Consider the following 22,095-nt stretch of genomic DNA (forward strand, 5'->3'; position numbering starts at 1 on the left):
CTAGAGTTACATACTGAATTACTACCCCCAGAAACCTCACGGGACAGACAACAAAGCTCTATGTTAATGTAGAGTCCAAATGCCTTGTTATATTACACGTTGTTATCTGTAAAAGACAACAATAGAATCAAACAGGAAGCGAGACAAAGTAGGGTAGATGACGTCTAGAGATGTTCCACAGGAGTTTATGGAAGGGCTTGGACAGGCGGTTGCCAGTGCCATCTCTCTTCCCCCTTGCAGGAGTTTATGTCCAGCCTGTCAGTATGTGTTAGTGGTCCACAGTTGTCAGGATCTCCCTGGAATTGGTCATATCTTGACATGCCCCCCCCCCTCCCCCGAATAGTGGCCTAAAATTAGCATTGAGAAGTGATAGTATTTTATTGTAGCACTTTCCACCTCAACCACCATTCATGAGTAACACTCAGCTTGTCAGCCCGAGTAGACGCCTCTCCTTCGGTGCCCACGCGGTTAGCACCCGGTTTCGGATGCGGTCCAGACGTGGTCCCCAGGTTTGACAACACCCTCTCTGGCTCCTCTCCTCCAGGTATGAGTGCTCTGCAGTTGCAGAACCTGGCCACTTTAGCAGCGGCGGCAGCGGCGGCCCAAAACTCAGCCGGCCCCAACGCAAACCCCCTGTCCTCCAACGTGGCCTCCCTCGGAGCGCTGGCCAGCCCAGGTAACGCCGCTTCAGAGGGGGGTCAAACGCGGGGGACACCTGCCCTCCTGTCCTACCACCACCATCCTTTTCACTGTCGTCAGCAATACCATCATCTTCGTCATCATTGCTGATGATCGAACCATCTTCATCACCATCAGTAGTCATTGCCGTCCGCCACCTCTGCGTTTTGTTATTGTGTTACTGTTACCACGGGGACCCCATGCCGTGTCCGTCCCGGCGCCTGCCTGCGTGTCTGTGTCTGACAGCACTTCACCTCCTCACCGTGTCATGTGACATGTACACCCTACGGCCATATCATTCCGTGTCCCACGCGTTGTGTGTAAAACGTACTGAAGCTCAATGTCGTCTGTGTTCGGTTTCCACACTGAGAGTTGTCTGTGGGTGGGTGTGGTTGTTTGTGTGGGTTTGTTGTGCCTTTAAAGTGACTCTCGTCTCTTCGCTTCACAAGCCCTCCGAGACACGGGAACTTTAAGTGCAGTGGAATTGTTTCCGGGGGAGGGATGGTTGTTGGAATCTTTATGTGTCGTGTGTGTGATCTGCCTCTGGACATGGCCAGGGTCTGGCGACTAGAGAGACAGACAGCAGCAGTCTCTGGAGGAAATGGGTTCATCTAGGTCACATTGAGACACTTTTCTCTCCTTCACTCTCCTGCTTTCTCTCTTTCTGCTTTTATCTTATTCTGTTCTCTCTCTCTCTCTCTGTGCTTTCCTCTTATTCTGCTCTCTCTTTCTGCTTTATCTTATTCTGCTCTCTCTCTCTGCTTTCCTCTTATTCTGCTCTCTCTTTCTGCTTTATCTTATTCTGCTCTCTCTCTCTGCTTTTATCTTATTCTGTTCTCTCTCTCTCTCTGTGCTTTCCTCTTATTCTGCTCTCTCTTTCTGCTTTATCTTACTCTGCTCTCTCTTTCTGCTTTTATCTTATTCTGCTCTCTCTCTGCTTTCCTCTTATTCTGCTTTCTCTCTTTCTGATTTTATCTTATTCTGCTCTCTCTCTCTGCTTTTATCTTATTCTGTTCTCTCTCTGTGCTTTCCTCTTATTCTGCTCTCTCTCTCCCTCTCTGTGCTTTCCTCTTATTCTGCTCTCTCTCTCCCTCTCTGTGCTTTCCTCTTATTCTGCTCTCTCTCTCTTTGCTTTTATCTTATTCTGCTCTCTCTCTTTGCTTTTATCTTATTCTGCTCTCTCTCTTTGCTGTTATCTTATTCTGCTCTCTTTCTCTCTGCTTTCCTCTTATTCTGCTCTCTCTCTGCTTTTCTCTTATTCTGCTCTCCCTCTCTCTCTCTCTCTTTCTTTCCTCTTATTCTGCTCTCTCTCTCTTTCTCTGCTTTTATCTTATTCTGCTCTCTCTCTCTCTCTTTGCTTTTATCTGATTCTATTTATTTTTCTTCCCTCCCTCTCTCTCTCTTTCACTCCATTTGTCGTCTCTCTCTCGTCCTCCCTGCCTTGCTCCTCCAGTTCCCTGGTTGCTGTCTTTTCTGGAGTAGCCAAGTAACAGAGCGTGAATAAGAGCTTTGTTTAGTGTCTCTCTCTCATGAACCCATCACCCTTTGCCTGTCCTGCTCCCTCCTTCCACCCATCTGCTTAGCATAGGTTAAAATGTGAATTCTGCTCTCTCGCTCGCTCTCATGTGTTCTGTGGTTACTAGAGCTACATTATTAGTGCATGCTCTGCTCAGTGCCAATGAAAGGCGACACTCTCCACCAATGACATTTTGACGGAATATTAGTATCAATTTGATAAAGACAGACAATTTACCATTGAGAGACTGTCTTGCTTTTCATTTGTACTAAGTCTATTTTAAGATATCCTCTTTTTCTGACGCAGTGTAAGTGTGACTGGACATGAGGGGTGTGTGGACATTATGTCCACTGGAAGATGGACACTTTCTGGACAATCAAATAAACGTCTGTAAAAGACAATTGTTATTCACTCACATTGTACTTAGGGACCATGTAGCACTTAGGCATGATCTTGTCACTCACGATCTGTTCTTTTGTATTTTTGTGTGTCACAATCGTGTCTGTCTGTTTGTCACAATCGTGTCTGTCTGTGTGTCACAATCATGTCTGTGTGTGTGTGTCACAATCGTGTCTGTGTGTTTGTGTCACAATCGTGTCTGTGTGTGTGTGTCACAATCGTGTCTGTGTGTGTGTGTCACAATCGTGTCTGTGTGTGTGTGTCACAATCGTGTCTGTGTCTCTGTTCTAGGGCTAAATGAACCTTGTAAAAAAACAAAAACATGTAACATGTATGCCAAGATATATCTCTGTCATACTTCTATCATACTTAGGGATCCTAAGCAGGACTCTAGCGTAGGGTCTAGTTGGTCGTCTGGCGCTCTTGCCTGCCTGTCTGCCTGCTTTAGGTTTGGTCGTTACATGACCGCTTCACGAAGGAACAACCCAGTCCCTCACCTTTTCATCGCTACACACGCGCCCACAACTACTGTGTTCATCGTGCACTGCATTCACATGTGTGAGGGATCTTTATATGTTACATGGCAGCTACACTCATTTCTAGGACTTTCGGTGTTGAATGAGGGCAGAGATATGTACTTCCTGCCTGCCACTCTCCCCAGCTCCAGTTTGTCTGAGCAGGGAGGATGTTGTTGCTTATATCACTAAAACTTCCAATTGGATGCCTCCGCTTCTCTAACACGCGTGCTTGTTGTCTTGTTCTTCCTTCCTCTTTCTCTCCCTCCCTCTCTTGCCCACTCCTTCCTCTCCCTCCCTCTCTTGCCCACTCCTTCCTCTTTCTCTCCCTCCCTCTCTTGCCCACTCCTTCCTCTTTCTCTCCCTCCCTCTCTTGCCCACTCCTTCCTCTTTCTCTCCCTCCCTCCCTCTCTTGCCCACTCCTTCCTCTTTCTCTCCCTCCCTCTCTTGCCCACTCCTTCCTCTTTCTCTCCCTCCCTCTCTTGCCCACTCCTTCCTCTTTCTCTCCCTCCCTCCCCCTCTTGCCCACTCCTTCCTCTTTCTCTCCCTCCCTCCCTCTCTTGCCCACTCCTTCCTCTTTCTCTCCCTCCCTCTCTTGCCCACTCCTTCCTCTTTCTCTCCCTCCCTCCCTCTCTTGCCCACTCCTTCCTCTTTCTTTCCCTCCCTCTCTTGCCCACTCCTCTCCCTCCCTCTCTTGCCCACTCCTTCCTCTTTCTCTCCCTCCCTCTCTTGCCCACTCCTTCCTCTTTCTCTCCCTCCCTCCCTCTCTTGCCCACTCCTTCCTCTTTCTCTCCCTCCCTCTCTTGCCCACTCCTTCCTCTCCCCCTGGTATCCTCTCTTCCCGACAGCGGGCACCACAGCCAACTCCTCGGGCATGAACTCTCTGACCTCTCTGGGCACTCTGCAGGGCCTGGCTGGCGCCACCATGGGTCTGAACAACATTAATGCACTAGCAGGTAGCGTCAACAGTGAGTATTCACCGACCATCGGCCGCTCACCACTCATCTCACCACCACCGCCATCGCCATCACTCAGACACAGGGATACGCTGCTGTTGCAGAGGAACGTCATATCTAGAAACCACCTCCAGTCTGTGTTACAAACATGAATAATAATACTGGTAATGATCTAAAGACGTTACTCTAAACACTATCAAATTCCACCAAAGTCCCGGATCCAAACATCTGTCACTATGACCCTCAAACTACGCCTGTGGTTGCCATGTGGGCGTCCCTCTGTGTCCGCTCCCTGAGAAATCACCTGTTCAGCCTGGCTTTATGCTCCAGGCTGCACCCCCTCCCCCCTAACCCACCACATCCTCACAAAGACCACGGCTACCAATACATCCATCCATTTATTCATGAATCCATCCGCTTCCTGGTTGTGTCACACGGGGTGGTGCCTGTTGTAAGAGTGCTGCTGTTTGTGCTGTGGCTTTGTCAGCGTGCTAGTGCCGCTCAACGTCTGTGCGGGGTCGTGTACGTGTCACTAGTGAATCTGCAACACTCGTGTGTCAGTAGAGGTACATTTTTTTCAACAACAAAAAAACGAAAACACTTTTTTAGTAGAGGTGAAGAGAAGAAAATATTCTGCAACTCTTGGAAGAATACAGAAGTGGCCTTAATCAGGTATAAGTCTACATGTATGAGATGAGCTGTGTCCCAGTAGTCATAGAGTAGCCATGCCAGTGAGTTTCTCTGATGGCCACACTTAAGTCTCTGTCCTGTCATGTCCTGCTACACCTCTGGGGGAAAGTCAAAGTGTGTCGCCTTAATCAGGGTTGTTATGACAGCAGAGATCCTGTAAAACCAGCCCATATTCTCCACATATTCTCCCCTGACCTTTTCCTGCTTCTTCTACAGTTGCCATATCCGCTTTATAAATCCCCCCTCCGCTCAAACACGATGAGAATGCCAGTTTCACATTAATCTTCTCCTCCCCTTTCCCCTCCTTCTTTCATTGAAGCACATCTAGGCTTTAATTGAATCGTAAAGGTCAACGGTGCAATTATTCCTGAATAAATGAGTGACCTATAATTTCCAGCGCCGTGGTCATCGTTTACCTCTCTGTCAGATGGTGGCGGGCGGCGGGTCATTTGGGAATATCGATCCCCTCAGACTGTTGCCCTGCTAGGCAGTGAAGCCACACTAACAAGTGAAGCTGTCCTTTTTAACCTTGCTGCTCGTCGTTACCCTCTAAATGGCCAAATAAGAACGGGGGCATGCCGTTTGATGCCAGGGACGTGCCGTTTGATTGGTGTTTGACATTGTTGGTCTGGGGTCCGATTGGTCTAACAGTAGTGAGTTGATTTCTCCTCTGTGTAGGTGGTGAAAATGGCAGAAAGCGATAGATTGAGCCAATATTGAGATATTGGTTCTTGAGTACAGTAGCGGGTTCTGAAGTGTGGATGTTAAACTCGTACATTAGGCCTTGAGTGTCTTGTGTGGGTGGGTGGGGGGATGTTGTCATGGTGATAATTCAGCGGTTGACTGCTTATTTCTGCTGTGGTGTTCCAGTTTGCATGGGTCAGGCCAGGCTCTCCATTCACCTCTGTGTTATGTGTTTTAATGTCTATTACATGTAGGACAAGTGTATTATGTGTGTGTGAGAGATAAAATAAATATTTTGTGCCTATATTTACATATACTGTACAAAATGTATTGAAATTTGTTTTACGTGTGTGTGTGTGTGTGTGTGTGTGTGTGTGTGTGTGTGTGTGTGTGTGTGTGTGTGTGTGTGTGTGTGTGTGTGTGTGTGTGTGTGTGTGTGTGTGTGTGTGTGTGTGTGTGTGTGTGTGTGTGTGTGTGTGTGTGTGTGTGAGTGTGTCAGTGTATGTACTGTATGTTGAATGAATATGTGTGTGTGTGTTTACAGTGGGGAGAACAAGTATTTGATGCACTGCTGATTTTGCAGATTTTGCAGGTCTGTAATTTTTTTTATCATACCTACACTTCAACTGTGAGAGACCGACTCTAAAAACAAAAATCCAGAAAATCGCATTGGATGATTTCTAAGTAATTAATTAGCATTTTATTGCATGACATAAGTATTTGATCACCTACCAACCAGTAAGAATTCCGGCTCTCACAGACCTGTTAGTTTTTCTTTAAGAAGCACTCCTGTTCTCCACTCATTACCTGTATTAACTGCAACTGTTTGAACTCGTTACCTGTATAAAAGACACCTGTCCACACACTCAATCAAACAGACTCCAACCTCTCCACAATGGCCAGAGAGCTGTGTAAAGACATCAGGGATACAATTGTAGACCTGCACAAGGCTGGGAATTTGATTTGATTTGATTTTGATTTGATTTGGCTACAGGACAATAGGCAAGCAGCTTGGTGAGAAGGTAACAACTGTTGGCGCAATTATTAGAAAATGGAAGAAGTTCAAGATGACGGTCAATTACCCTCGGTCTGGGGCTTCATGCAAGATCTCACCTCGTGGGGCATCAATGATCATGAGGAAGGTAAGGGATCAGCCCAGAACTACACGGCAGGACCTGGTCAATGACCTGAAGAGAGCTGGGACCACAGTCTCAAAGAAAACCATTAGTAACACACTACGCCGTCATGGATTAAAATCCTGCAGCGCACGCAGGTCCCCCTGCTCAAGCCAGCATAGTTTTTTGGTCTAAACTCCACTCGCCGTGTTTGGAGGAAGAAGAAGGATGAGTACAACCCCAAGAACACCATCCCAACCTTGAAGCATGGAGGTGGAAACATCATTCTTTGGGGATGCTTTTCTGCAAAGGAGACAGGACGACTGCACCGTATTGAGGGGAGGATGGATGGGGCCATGTATCGTGAGATCTTGGCCAACAACCTCCTTCCCTCAGTAAGAGCATTGAAGATGGGTCATGGCTGGGTCTTCCAGCATGACAACGACCCGAAACACACAGCCAGGGCAACTAAGGAGTGGCCTAGCCAGTCTCCAAAAATGAACCCAATAGAAAATCTTAGGAGGGAGCTGAAAGTCCGTATTGCCCAGCGACAGCCCTGAAACCTGAAGGATCTGGAGAAGGTCTGTATGGAGGAGTGGGCCAAAATCCCTGCTGCAGTGTGTGCAAACCTGGTCAAGAACTACAGGAAACGTATGATCTCTGTAATTGTACCAAATATTAAGTTCTGCTTTTATTGCATGACTTATGTCATGCAAATTAATTCCTTAAAAATCATACAATGTGATTTTCTGGATTTTTGTTTTAGATTCCGTCTCTCACAGTTGAAGTGTACCTATGATAAAAATTAGACCTCTACATGCTTTGTAAGTAGGAAAACCTGCAAAATCGGCAGTGTATCAAATACTTGTTCTCCCCACTGTATATGTATGTAGAGTGAATGTGTGTGTGTGTGTGTGTGTGTGTGTGTGTGTGTGTGTGTGTGTGTGTGTGTGTGTGTGTGTGTGTGTGTGTGTGTGTGTGTGTGTGTGTGTGTGTGTGTGTGTGTGTGTGTGTGTGTGTGTGTGTGTGTGTGTGTGTGCAGTGTTTGTATAATGTGTGTAGTGTATGTATAATGAGTGTGTACTGCATGTATGTGTGCAGTGTATGTATAATGTTTGTGTACTGTATGTATAATGAGTGTACTGTATGTATAATGTGTGCGTACTGTATGTATAATGTGTGTAGTGTGCGTATAATGTGTGTGTGTGTACTGTATGTATAATGAGTGTGTACTGTATGTATAATGAGTGTACTGTATGTATAATGTGTGTAGTGTACGTATAATGTGTGTGTGTGTAGTGTATGTATAATGAGTGTGTACTGTATGTATAATGAGTGTACTGTATGTATAATGTGTGTACTGTATGTATAATGAGTGTGTACTGTATGTATAATGAGTGTACTGTATGTATAATGAGTGTGTACTGTATGTATAATGAGTGTACTGTATGTATAATGTGTGTACTGTATGTATAGAGTGTGTACTGTATGTATAATGTGTGTACTGTATGTATAATGAGTGTGTACTGTATGTATAATGAGTGTACTGTATGTATAATGTGTGTACTGTATGTATAATGTGTGTGTACTGTATGTATAATGAGTGTACTGTATGTATAATGTGTGTGTACTGTATGTATAATGAGTGTGTACTGTATGTATAATGAGTGTACTGTATGTATAATGTGTGTACTGTATGTATAGAGTGTGTACTGTATGTATAATGTGTGTACTGTATGTATAATGAGTGTGTACTGTATGTATAATGAGTGTACTGTATGTATAATGAGTAAGTGCACTCTTCTTTTTGTACTGTTGGGTTTTATGTAAAGTTGCTCACATGCTCTCAGGTATGGCGGCCCTGAACGGAGGCCTGGGCGGCGCGGGGCTGACCAACGGCACGGCGGGCACCATGGACGCGCTCACACAGGCCTACTCAGGGATCCAGCAGTATGCAGCCGCAGCCCTGCCCACCCTCTACAGCCAGTCCCTGCTGCAGCAGCAAGGTGCCGCCGGCAGCCAGAAAGAGGGTCAGTGGGCGTGGGGTGGAGCCAGGGGGCGGAGGGAAGGGACAGGGGGAGGGAAGAGACAGGAGGGTGGAGGGGGTTCTGGAGAGTTGAGGTGGAAGTGAAGGAATCAAGCGGTGGAGTGTTGGGAGAGAGGTATGCACTCCCAGTACAGCCAGACCCGACTGCAGTAGTCGAACTGGCACAAGAAGCTTTCTAGTGAGATTACTAATGCAACAACGATACTAACCACGGGTAGCCAGAAACAGGTTGGGCACTGAGGGTAGAGGGGAGAGCATAGTGGGATAAAGACGTATGCATTAACTCTCTATAGTCTCTTCACTCTGTATGTCTCTGGGTTTAACCCTTACCCGCTACTGTCCCATGTCTCTCTCCTTTTAGGGCCTGAAGGTGCCAACCTGTTCATCTACCACCTGCCCCAGGAGTTTGGGGACCAGGACATCCTGCAGATGTTCATGCCTTTTGGAAATGTGGTCTCTGCCAAAGTCTTCATTGACAAACAGACAAACCTGAGCAAGTGCTTCGGTACATCAGCACAAACGCACCACAACACACACATACAACTGTGTATGAATTACATGTTGTATTCCTTTTCAATCATTTGAGTTTCTTCTACGTCTCCTACATCCTTTTGGGCACCCTCTCTCTCTCTAACTCGCTCTCCCTCTCTCTTCTCTTGTACCCGGTCCATTTCCTTCTCTGCCTCCCAGGCTTCGTCAGTTATGACAATCCCGTGTCGGCGCAGGCAGCCATCCAGGCCATGAATGGCTTTCAGATCGGCATGAAGAGGCTGAAGGTGCAGCTCAAGCGCTCCAAGAACGACAGCAAACCATACTGATCTTAGCACTAGGGCCTATCTGCTCCCATGTTACCACTGCTAGGGTAAGTCCCCATACGAGCCACGACCTCTACACAGGGCCTGGGAGAGGGAAGTGGAGGGAGGGGGGAGACAACATTTGACCACCAGAGGGAGACACTACTTTCTCCTTTAGTTTTTTTATTTTTAGCTTTTTTGTTCAGCAGTATTATTTATTATTACTATTATGATTTGTTTTGTATTATCTTTCACATGAATGCTTCCATTACCACCTTTATTTTGTACCACTTTTTAAAAAAAGTAGCTATCATCGGTAGCTTTTTCAGTTGTAAAACATATTTAATTTTCTACGTGATTATTTATATACTGTTATCAGAAAAATGTCATTACTCGAAAAACAGAGTAAGAAAAAAAACAAGCTATATGGTTTTGTTTGTTCTCTTTGTGAACCTGAGGCCTGATAAAATGTTGATATAAAGGGTTCATTTCTGACACACCACGCACCGATATGCACATGACCCTTGACCTCCTGGTGTTGGTTTCCGGGCCAACCGCCGCTGCTTCTCTGACCCCTGATGCCTGCTGACAGACACCAGAGAACAAAGGGTTAAAAAAAAAAAACTTAGTGGCCTCTCACCTGTTAGTCAGTCAACGACAGAATCCCATACAGTCCTCTATTTCATTATTATTATCATGACTCCAGTCATTTCTTAATGTGGAGAATATTTATTTCACACTAAAACAATGTTAGCAAACTATGATTTTCTGGGTCAGATCACATTGGTCTTTGTTGAAAGGGATATTGTGTAGAACATTTTCAAAGTAACATCCAGAATCTGATGAAGGCTATAAGATTAAAAAATGTATGGGTGGGAAGTTAACTGAAAATACTTGATGTTTCTTGAGAGATAAAAAAAAATGAATTCAAAGTAGCGAAAGCCACAGGCCTGTACATTTTATTTGTAAAAAAAGCAGTTCTATTTTTATACAAAATTCTTACTGCCTCAGAAAAAAAGGATTTTATTTATTGCCTATCGTTAAGTTATTGGAATCCTATAAAGAACCGAATCCGTTAGAATAGAACCTTGTCGAGTAGTCTTCTGAAATTCGGAACTGTAGAATTCTCTAGAACAGAGCCACGTTCACACCTTGCTCTGCCTCTGCTCCCTTCACTGTCATACACCTCTCTCTGTCTGTGCATCACATCTGTCCGTGATCAGCTCTTTCTCTCTCTCTCCCCATCAAGTACCGGTACTTCACCTGTCAAATTTCAACCTTTCCTTGCGTTTCGTTTTTTTGTTCCTGTGTTTGTTTCGTTATGTTTCGTTCGTTTGTACTGTACAAAAACTTTTCAACAGTTTCTCCCAAATGACAATCCATCCTCCTTGCTCTATAGGAGCATGTGGTACTGATGGATATAACTTTGGCTGCTCTGTGTATGAGTGTGTGATAATGTGTTTGTACAGTAAATGTGTGTCTGTTAGTATTAATCCAAATTGTAAATCATTTTTGTAAAAAAAAAAAAAAATAGCGAGAGATATAAAATTGTGGTGTTGACCTTATGACCTGGTGGTTTACATTGTTGTTTTGTTGTGTGTTGTTCCCCTGATTTTAATGCTGTAGTAATGTGGTGCCCTGGCTCTCTGTCCTGTGTGTAACTCTCTCCTCTCCCCTGTTTTCTTCCTATAGAACCCATCTCCATGCCTGTTAGCTCATCGTTTGCCTAGCATGTCTCTGTGGCGTGGCGTCCAAAAACCAAAAAAATACAAAAAGTCTCATCGTCCCGTCATTGTTTTCTGATGTCTTTTCTGAGCTCACCTGATCATAACCTGGTCTCCGCCTACTGACCTTTTGAACTTAGCGTGACCTTTTTGGACTTTTTTTGCATGTGACCTCATTTTGTTCTATTTTGGGGAGGTGGGGTAAATGGGGTACATTGTGCATGAAGGAGGGAGGGAGGGGGAGGGGGGGAGCGAATCAATGTAAAGAAGTATAGCATAATTCATACAAAAAGACTGAACTCTTACAGACAAAAACAAAACGTTTCTTTTTAAAAACAGAACAACCCTGTGGCAAAATGATTTCCGTTAGGTTTATTTAGTTATGTTTAGTTTCCTTCTTTTAAGTTGGGTTTCATTTTTTTTGTTCATTTTTTCATTTAAAGTAAACTTGAAAGTTCAGCACAGGGATTGGCATGCTGTCTTGTTTCTGGCTCCACTGGCAATATGAGGCCAGAAGCAGACACTGTCGGTGTCCATGAAAAATAGACTACTTCCAAACCGTTCTGAATAAAAACTGTCTGATCAATATTAGACTCTCTCAGAGCTCTGTAATTGTTTTTACATTTTTCAGGCAGTGTAAAGTTTTTTGATAAGGCCATTTTAAGTGGCTCTGTTTCTCATTAAAGTATATATAGAACCACTTTTTTCTAGAGTAGTTTAAGGTATTACAAAAATGTCAACAAAAAAAGACTTGCCCTGTTTGGGGGGAGAAATGCTACCTACGTGTCACCTTTTGCTGAACTGACTCACAGATAGACAATCCGTGGTTTAAATGCACATGATAAAGAAATGACCTATATTTTCTACTGTTTAAATTATAGAGCGAAAAAAAAGAAGAAAATGCCTGTAACCCGCGTTAACGTTGGTGCTTCTTGTGAGTTTAGTTTTGGTTTCATTACAAGTCTAACGGTCTTAAGTGTCTCATGTTTTAAAAGAGAAGACTAAAAAAAAATCTGTTTACTTGAACAATAGACAAAGCCTTTCATATGAATACTATTATAATTGTCCATTTTGTCTTTTTTCTTTAAGCAGTCCCAATTTGCTAAATTTCTTGTTGGGTAATTAGCTATATAAAATTCCTAAAAAAAATATATATATGAATATATAAATATATATATATATAACATGTCGGCTTGTGAAGCATCAATGTTAATATAATTTTATTTCTATCGTGGGAAACAATATTTAGATGTGTTTTGTTGTTCATTATAATGTGATTTTCTTTTCTTATAAAGAAAAAAAGACAAGATCGGTGGAGTTTAGTGCCAAAACCTGAAGGTACATCCTGTCTATAGCGCGTCAGTGTATTTCTTGTGAAATGATTTGATAACATGGGTATTTTATTAAGTGTTTTGTATGGATCCCTCATATGTAAAAATATAGATTTAAAAAAAGAGTTTGTTAACTTGCTATTCTGTGGTCTTGTTGCCTGAAACTGTTCATGTTTTGCTTTTTTTTTGTAAAGATGTAAAAAGTGCCCATGTGTCATATATATTATATATATATATATACACACACACCCACTCGCACGTACACACACTCAAGCAGACCTCACAGTTGACTTGACTTTGTTGTTGTGTATGAGAGCCCCTGAGTGTGCACGCCTCTACAGTCCAGTTTCCATGTTCCTGCCCACCAATCTTTACATTACTGTTCACACACTCTCTCTATCAACACGTCACTCACACACACAGTCCTCACATGAGCCATTATACAGAGCATTCTTCAAAGCCTTATCACAAGCCTTTACATGAACACTCACATGAACACACATTCTCGCCAAACACTCTCGCTTCATCCTTCCGCTTTGACAAATGTCAAGCCTTATTTTAAGCTTCGTCTCTCTCATTATAACCTAAATCAAGGACAAGTGTTTAGTTGAAGTTGCTACAGACTGGGAAGGGGAACCGTTATTTGCTGGTCATGTATGTGTCACCTCAAACAACATGAATGCGTTGCTTACATGAGGTAAGTGAAGGGCAAGACTTTCCCATACAAGCCTCAAACCCTCCCCAGACCCAGACAAAACAGCGTTGATTAGTACAGAATGATTTTCATCTGTTTGGTTTTGAAGTTTCTTCAGTTGACAGTTTCTTATGGACATGTACCAGTATTGGTAATCACACCATTACTACAGACATGTTGTAAATGTTGTTTAATGTAGTGTAACTGGCCAAAACAGTGTTGAGATGCCAACGTATTACGTCATGATTCTCATAGTCAATCCGTTTACATGACACAGTGCTGTCTGTCCGTCTCAGTATTCTGTAAAACTGCCCCGATTCCCTTCCCTGGAAACCTAGTTTACGGTCTGCAAAACGCAGCACTATTTTATACAAAAACTCACCAGTCGCCTTAACCAGGGAGTGTTGTATCGAAAGACGTGTCTAATCCGATCTAAAATCTGTATGTAAGTAGGTGGTGTTTGCCAAGTCTAAGTGTACTGTATTGTACTGTACATCCAGCTTCTCCAACTCTGGGTAATCGTGTCACCATTTTGTCCCACAACGCAGAGTAGAGAGGCAAAATGGCCACCTTCTTCTTTAAGTGTGGCTCTCAAACTGACATCCAAGGGAAAATAAGTTACTGTTATCTGTTCCATCGTCTTTTTACGGAATAACAAGGTTTATTTGAAATACCGAGCCAAATGGAGGAGGGTTTGTAAAGTGCAGACAGGGGAAATAAAATGAGATGAAAGGGTAGCGATCTTGTTCAGTTCTTAGACAGCAAAACAACCGTCTCGGCCAAGAGGCAGAGCCTTTACTATGTCAAATGACCAAGTCAATGCCAAACTTCAGTTGAGTCCATAGCATATCAAATTGACATTTCCTAAAGCAGTAAGCATGAGTAATGCCATACAAACCGCTCTAACTACCTGCATAAAAGTAATCAGGATTGCCAATATGTCATACTCCACATATGTCAGTGTTAATAGATCATTTTGTCATTAACGTGAGCTGATTGTAGTCTCCTTATAAGACAGCTGCCCTATTAGGCCTCAGACCCTTCAGGAATCCTCTCTGTGAGGAACATCTTTGCACTCTAATACATTAGGTAACATAAACAGACAACAGAGTTACATCAACTCACGGTGCAGCATAATGGGTTGCAGGCGTAGAGGCTTGGGTTTTTGTTTGTTTTCGGTTCATCCCTTAGCCAACTACTTATACTTTGGGAGATGTGTGTGTTTTTACAGAACTTAAGCATCCCCCAATTCCCAAATCGCTCGCTCACACACACACACATACACACACACACACACACACACACACACACACACACACACACACACCACGGGTTGGCACAGTGTAGTCTGATTGAAGTTGCAGTCTGTTAGATGTTTCTGAAAAAGCACAAGAGTGTCCTCCGCAGACAGACCGTTAGACAGGAATGTCTGTTGAGTGCCTCACATCTCAGGGGCTGTCATCACCGATGCTTGTTGTAATCTTTCAATCTTGTCACTGTTCTGTTCTCTTTTTATTTATTTATTATTATCTAAAGTGCTATTTATCAAACAATGACATTTTAAAGGAAAAAAACTACTTGTAGTTTCTTTGCATTTTGGCTTATTATGTCTAGTTTTGGGGGAAAATGTTTGTTTTCTCTCTCTTTCTGTGCCGTAAAGAGCTTGTTGTCTGTAGATTAATATCATTTTGTTTGATTCTAAAGGATTTCAATAGTTTTAAGTATTGTCTTGAGAGAAGCCAAAGTCAGTGCATTTCAGTGGATTCTGTAAGCGTGATGTATGTTTGTTTGACAACACTTCGAAATCTGTTATTGGATGGGATTGAAAAAGTACAAAAAATGCAGGCTTTCCTATTTCTACAAATGATTGTACTTATGCATTTTGTACCAGTGAAACTTTTTATACTGGAGATTAAAGGAAACAAAAAAAAACTATTAGAAAAACAAACCTGTCTGGCCTCATGATGTGGCCTGACCTTTGTTGACTGGTTCCCGAGTATGATTTATAGCTGGCATCAAGAACGTTGTCTTTTAATATACGATTTTCTAGAAGAACTTTGGCTTGGTTTCTTTAATTAATTAACTTCTTATTTTTCCGCACTTCAGTGTTGTTCTTTTCGCAAAGAGGAGTTAGGCGAGTGTTGATTTCTTTTTGGCTTATAAATAGTTATAGCCGTTTGTCTATACAAAAAAACCCGGTAAGTTTCATTTAACTTCTGTATTGTGACGTCTACATGATAAGACAATTAGGAATATAAATATTTAGTCACCTTCAGTGGATTAATGTATTAGTTTAATAAAAAAAAGATGCTAATTAGAGGTTTTTGCTTTGAACTGTTTAGATTTTTCTGGTTTCTCTGTCCCCTGTGAACTAACTGTGTAGCTGAAGCAGTCAGAATTATTTTTGTAAACGTATGTTCTTGTGTGATGCAGTTACTTGCTTCTGTCTCCGATATTAAACCATTTTTCCTAATACTCGTCTCTGTGTGTGTTGTTGTTGTTGTTGTCGTTGTCGTGTTCCCGTGGCTGTCTGATGTCGTTATGTTTCACACAACCCCACGTTTCACGTCTCTATCTCTCCTTTTCTCTCTCGATCTCTCTTTTCCTCTCTGGTGTTTGGTACTTCTTTTACACATAGTACAGTTGATTTCATCCCCAAGTGACAACTCACTATGGTGTCCTCAGTAAACATGGTAAATATACATCAAGGTGTGTCTATGTATATTACTTTGTCGCCCAAGATGATGTGACAGTTCATCACCTTTTTGGAAAAAAAATCCAAATGACAATCAAATTTAGAAAACAAAATTCTACTTCAGGCTATGGTGCCCGGGGGCCATGATAATGACAAATATTTCAACAAGAAATAGCTTGACAGGATTTTGTGAGTTGTAGGTACACAAAACTGTTATCTGACTTAACCACTCTCACAACAATTGAATTATCATAAATCGAGCTCTGTGCCTACCGGCCTTGCGTCATCCTCCAATCTGTCTCTGCCTGACTACCTAATTGACCGGAACGTTTCAAAAGAGGGCAGGTCTTTCTGCTGTCCCTGATTAGGAAACGGCTGCTATTGGCCAATGTGAGGGTTCCCTCATCAGGGATTGGCCTGTGCTGTACACTGTTCTGGGCATGGTCTGTCTACTATGTCTGTGTCCAACTCCACTTCTGTACCGTGTCAGTACTGCATCCCCTAATATGTAGAGATGTAGGAAAGGAAAGAGTCAAAGCTACACCCTTTAAACATAGATTCCCTATCAATTTGACCTATGACAATGTATCTAAATAAATAATTTATTTCACCTTTATTTAACCAGGTAGGCTAGTTGAGAACAAGTTCTCAAAGAATGATGTGTGTACTTCTACAGAAGGATCTCACACCATGTGTGTACTTTTATAGAAGGATCTCACACCATGTGTGTCTTGCTACATTTACAGGACCCTTCATTTCTACGCCTCACAACAATTTTGATCTACAAAAATGAGGTCTGGCTGGTGCTGGAGGCAAACAACTGCAACGATTCAGGCTTTTTTTTGTTGCGCCAAGGGATATTATATTCTTTCATCAGTGCAATACTCGACCAAGCATATTATGAAATATTGATTGTAGGTTTTTAGGGAGGACATACAATACAACTCATGTAGCGTGTGGTTCATAACCGTGGGTAGATTACTATTATCATAATCTCGCCTAGAATTTCAGAAAGAGGATCAGGTTTTTCTTTCTCTCATGTGGTTATCCATTTTCCGATCCACAAACCAAAGCCAAAGGAGGTGGGGGAAAGATATTTTAAAAAGCACATTTAATGCATTTCCTGTCTGACAGAAAAAGGGGACGCGAAGACAAATTGCTCCAATTAGGCCGTGTCAGGTTGACATTATTATGAAATGTATTTATTTATTTATTACAATTTACACACACTCAACCTGGTAAATATCTAAACCTACACTGATACAAAACATTAGGAACACTTGCTCTTTCCATGACATTCACCAGGTGAATCCAGTTTCACGCCCAACAGTTTTGTGTGTGTCAAAAAGCATTGGAGTCAACATTGGCAAGCATCATTGTGGAACGCTTTCGACACTTTGCAGAGTCCATGACCCGACAAATAGGGGGGTACGGGTGAAACAATACTAGGAAGGTGTTTTCATCGGATTTGAGTTTCGCATCCAGGACTGCGAAAGCAACTCTACCATGGCATCACCTGCTATCAAAAAGGGCCAATCAGGTAGGTGCACACTCACTGTGACCTCTGACCTCCCCTGGAGACTACAGCCACATGTCAGGTAAGATCCTCCAACACATAACATCTAAGTAACATGGTAAAGTACTACGTCTAACCAGGTAATCCACATCGCTAGGTAATCCAAATCAGTCAAACATCAGATTATGCTAATGTATTCATGACACATGCCATCAGGGTCACTTATTTAAAAACGTCTATTCAGGCAAGGTACTGTCAAGATAGTAGTAGACACTAGCAATAATGTTTTCATAGACTAATAGTAGTGAAATAGTAGGGCACTGACAGTTACACATGATATTCAAGTAATACACTGCACTATGTTTATACTATAGAAAAGTCTGAGAGAGAACTGTCAGACAGCAGTGTTTACATCACCGCTACACAGAACCTCTCCATAATTCAAATGCTCAGACACCCTACAGGGATACCGGCACAGTACACACTTCCAACACAACACTGCCACACTCTCCCTCTACCAGACTCCCTATGGGGACAGTGAAAACACTTCCTGCTGTAACTGGGAGGTGTACTTTCCAGACACTTCTAAAAAGGAAAGAAAGAGGGAGAGAGAAACGAACAGGAGACTGGAAAGGGAGAGAGAACAGGAAATGATGGAAAGTGAGAGGGTGAGAACAGAGGGGTGTACTATAAAGCAGGATCAATGAGTTAGTCCATGGTGCGGGAAGTTTTGGGATGGGGGTGCTGTCGGGGGGGGTAAATAAACACTGAACTAAAATATAAACGCAACATATAACAATTTCAAAGATTTTACTGAGTTTTAGTTAATAGAATACATTCATTAGGCCTTAAATCAATGGATTTCACATGACTGGGAATACAAGTATGGACCATAAAAAAAGGTAGGGACGTGGGTCAGAAAACCAGTCCGTATCTGGTGTGACCATTTGCCTCATGCAGTGCGACATCTTCTTTGCATAGAGTTTATCAGGCTGTTGATTGTGCCCTGTGAAATGTTGTCCCACTCCTCTTCAATGGCTGCGAAGTTGCTGGATATGGCCAGGAACTGGAACAAGCTGTCGTACACGTTGATCCAGAGCATCCCAAACATGCTCAATGGGTGACATGTCTGGTGAATAAGCAGGCCATGGAAGAATTGGGACATTTTCAGCTTCCAGGAATTGTGTACAGATCCTTGAAACATGGGGCTGTGCATTATCATGCTGAAACATGAGGTGATGACGGCAGCACAATGGGCCTCAGGATCTCGTCATGGTATCTCTGTGCATTCAAATTGTCTTTGATAAAATTGAATTGTGTTCATTGTCCGTACCATAACCCCACCGCCACCATGAGGCACTCTGTTCACAATGTTGACATCAGCAAACCGCTCGCCCACATGAAGCCATACACGCTGTCGGCCATCTGGTTTCTGACAGTTTGTGCAGAAATTCTTCAGTGGTGCAAAGCCACAGTTTCATTTAGCTCTCCAGATGGCTGGTCTCAGATGATCCACTGGGTGAAGAAGCCGGATGTTGAGGACCTGGGCTGGCGTGGTTACACATGGTCTGTGGTTGTAAGGCTGGTTGGACATACTGGCAAATGTTCTAAAATGACATTGGAGGCAGCTTATGGTAGAGAAATGAACATTCAATTATCTGGCAACAGCTCTGGTGGACATTCCTGCAGTCAACATGGCATGCTACCTCAAAATTTGAGACATCTGTGGCATTGTGTTGTTTGACAAAACTGCACATTTTAGAGTGGACTTTTTTTGTCGCCAGCACAAGGTGCACCTGTGTAATGATTGTGATGTTTAATCAGCTTCTTAATATGCCACACCTGTCAGGTGGATAGATTATCTTGGATAAAGAGAAATGCTCATTGACAGGGATGTAAACTAATTTGTGCAGAAATCGAAGTAAATAAGGTTTTTGTACTAATGGCAACTATCTGGAATATTTTATTTTAGCTCATGGAACATGGGAACAACTCTTTACATGTTGCATTTATATTTTAGTTCAGTGTATATATGTCAAATCAAATCAAATTGTATTTGTCACTTGTGCAGAATACAACAGGTGTAGGTAGACCTTACCGTGAAATGCTTACTTACAAGTCCTTAACCAACCCTGCAGTTCAAGAAATAGAGTTGAGAAAAGATTTACTAAATAAACTAAAGTAAAAACAAAAAGATCAAAAAGTAACACAAGAAAATTACATAACAATAACAGGGCTATATACAGGGGATTGGTTAGGAGCCCGTAAAATGTGTGTTTGGTTGTCAAGTCAATTACCCATTTCAAGCTTATCTTTTAAAAAAACAAACAATGTATTTCAGAAAAGTCAGGTAAGTTAGCTGGCTAACTCCTTGATCTTGCTTTGTAGCAAGAGCGCAACTTTCACTGGGGACACACATTCTGAAATTGCATTTTTGTCCCCACCCCAGTTTTATCATTGTAATGGGAAACAAAACAAGGCAACGGTGTGCTTTGGAACCATCCAGGCGTTTCTGGGCGGTCGGGTAGGCTGTTAGGGTGACTGGATTTAGGACCATGCGGACACCACAGAGCGGGCTGACAGGCTTTGTGAAGGCTGGCTGGACCAGCACAGGAGAGTTGAGAATAGTTCAGTGTATGCGTTACAGTCTTTCACCGAGTTGGAAAAGTAACAGAAACTAGCTACTCTTTAGGTGACTGCTATAGCTGGCAAGCTAACTGCTGTTTAACTTCACAGAAGAAGAAAAACTAAACTAGTGTTTATTTGCAGGGCTGAGCTAGTATTGTAACTGACGTGTAACGTTAGCTAATGTTTCATCCCCTCTCGACTAAGGTGAATGAATAAACTACGCTAGCTAGTAGCTACCACACAGCCAGGTCAGCTCTAGCTTCTAGTTATCTGTCAGATAGTGATATGAGGTGGCTATTATTACTATCTAACAGCAGTTGTTTGTACGGACATGTTTTGTTGCCTTTGTTTTGTCACGTTTCAGAAGTAAATTAACTTGGCAAGCTTTCGCCAGTTGATGTCCCGTTAGAGAGAGAGAGCTGGCCAAAACGTGGCTTTCATTACAGTGGTGACCCGTTACTCAGGGCTATTCAATACATACAGTACCAGTCAAAAGTTTGGACACAACTACTCATTCAAGGGTTTTCCTTTATTTGTACTATTTTCCAAGGCAAAGGGTGGCTGCATTGAAGAATCTCAAATATAAAATATATTTTGACTTGATTTTGATTCCATATGTGTTATTTCATAGTTTGTCTTCACTATTATTCTACAATGTAGACAATAGTTAAAATAAAGAAAACTGCTTGAATGAGTAGGTGTGTCCAAACTTTTGACTGGTACTGTATATTTACAAAATAATATATGGGGGATTGGAAATTATGTAGACAATTACATTGATGGAAGCCACTATCTATCTGCAATATTAAAGCTGGTTGACCCCTAAAAAAACGAATTATAATAATAATATATATATATTTTTTATTATGTCCCCCCCACTTCTAAAACCAAAGTTGCACCCCTAAGTTGTAGTATACCCCTTAGGAGATGGGAAAGTGAGAGAGAGTGTCACTCTCTATTCTCTAGAGAGACTCTCTATTTTGGTTAAGCCAGGGTGTGACTAGGGTTGGCATTCTAGTTTCTTCATTTCTATGTTTTCGATTTCTTTGTTTTTGGCCGAGTGTGGTTCCCAATCAGAGGCAGCTGTCTATCGTTGTCTCTGATTGGGAATCATACTTAGGCGGTCCTTTTTCCCTCTTTCATGTGTGGGTAGTTATTTTCTGTTTAGTGTCTGCACCTGACAGAACTCTTCGCTTTTTTTTTCGTTTTGTTACTTTGTTAGAGTGTTATTGATATTAAATAAAATCATGAACATTTACCACGCTGCGCTTTGGTCCGATCCTCATTACGACGAGAGCCGTGACAGAGAGAGAGAACAGGAAATTGGAAAGTGAGAGATGGTGAGAAGAAGAGACGGGAGAGTGAGTACAGGAGATGGGAAAGCAGTGGTGTAAAGTACTTAAGTAGTACTTTAAAGTATTTTTTTACTTAAGTCGTTTTTCGGGGGGGATCTTTACTATTCATATGTCTGACTACTTTTACTTCACTACATTCCTTAAGAAAATATTGTACTTTTTACCCCATACATTTACCTTGACACCCAAAAGTGTGAGAGAACAGGAGATGAGAAAGTGTGAGAGAACAGGAGATGAGAAAGTGTGAGAGAGAACAGGAGATGGGAAAGTGTGAGAGAACAGGAGATGAGAAAGTGTGAGAGAACAGGAGATGAGAAAGTGTGAGAGAGAACAGGAGATGGGAAAGTGTGAGAGAACAGGAGATGAGAAAGTGTGAGAGAGAACAGGAGATGGGAAAGTGTGAGAGAACAGGAGATGAGAAAGTGTGAGAGAGAACCGGAGATGAGAAAGTGTGAGAGAACTGGAGATGGGAAAGTGTGAGAGAGAACAGGAGATGAGAAAGTGTGAGAGAACAGGAGATGAGAAAGTGTGAGAGAGAACAGGAGATGGGAAAGTGTGAGAGAGAACAGGAGATGGGAAAGTGTGAGAGAGAACAGGAGATGAGAAAGTGTGAGAGAGAACAGGAGATGAGAAAGTGTGAGAGAGAACAGGAGATGAGAAAGTGTGAGAGAGAACAGGAGATGAGAAAGTGTGAGAGAGAACAGGAGATGAGAAAGTGTGAGAGAGAACAGGAGATGAGAAAGTGTGAGAGAGAACAG

The 22,095-nt window shown here is 42.6% G+C and overlaps 1 protein-coding gene across 32 annotated transcripts in view; it reads left to right on the forward strand.

The window, feature by feature from the left end:
- Nucleotides 1–15,616, forward strand: part of LOC118392418 (CUGBP Elav-like family member 2) — a 241,449-nt gene extending 225,833 nt beyond the window's left edge. For 7 of the 32 annotated variants that reach the window (XM_052492134.1, XM_052492125.1, XM_052492130.1 and 4 more), the window contains 6 exons: nt 545–676; nt 3,957–4,076; nt 8,386–8,583; nt 8,962–9,105; nt 9,291–9,462; nt 11,087–15,616. In XM_052492134.1, the coding sequence (XP_052348094.1) occupies nt 545–676; nt 3,957–4,076; nt 8,386–8,583; nt 8,962–9,105; nt 9,291–9,418 (722 nt within the window). In that variant the 3' untranslated portion in view covers nt 9,419–9,462; nt 11,087–15,616. The remainder of the gene's footprint in view (nt 1–544; nt 677–3,956; nt 4,077–8,385; nt 8,584–8,961; nt 9,106–9,290; nt 9,463–11,086) is intronic. The other 25 variants (XM_052492144.1, XM_052492152.1, XM_052492151.1 and 22 more) reach the window with 15 other exon arrangements.
- The last annotated feature ends 6,479 nt before the right edge of the window (nt 15,617–22,095 follow it).

Source organism: Oncorhynchus keta, chromosome 33 (genome assembly GCF_023373465.1).
Source record: "Oncorhynchus keta strain PuntledgeMale-10-30-2019 chromosome 33, Oket_V2, whole genome shotgun sequence".
NCBI classification, from domain to species: Eukaryota; Metazoa; Chordata; class Actinopteri; order Salmoniformes; family Salmonidae; genus Oncorhynchus; species Oncorhynchus keta.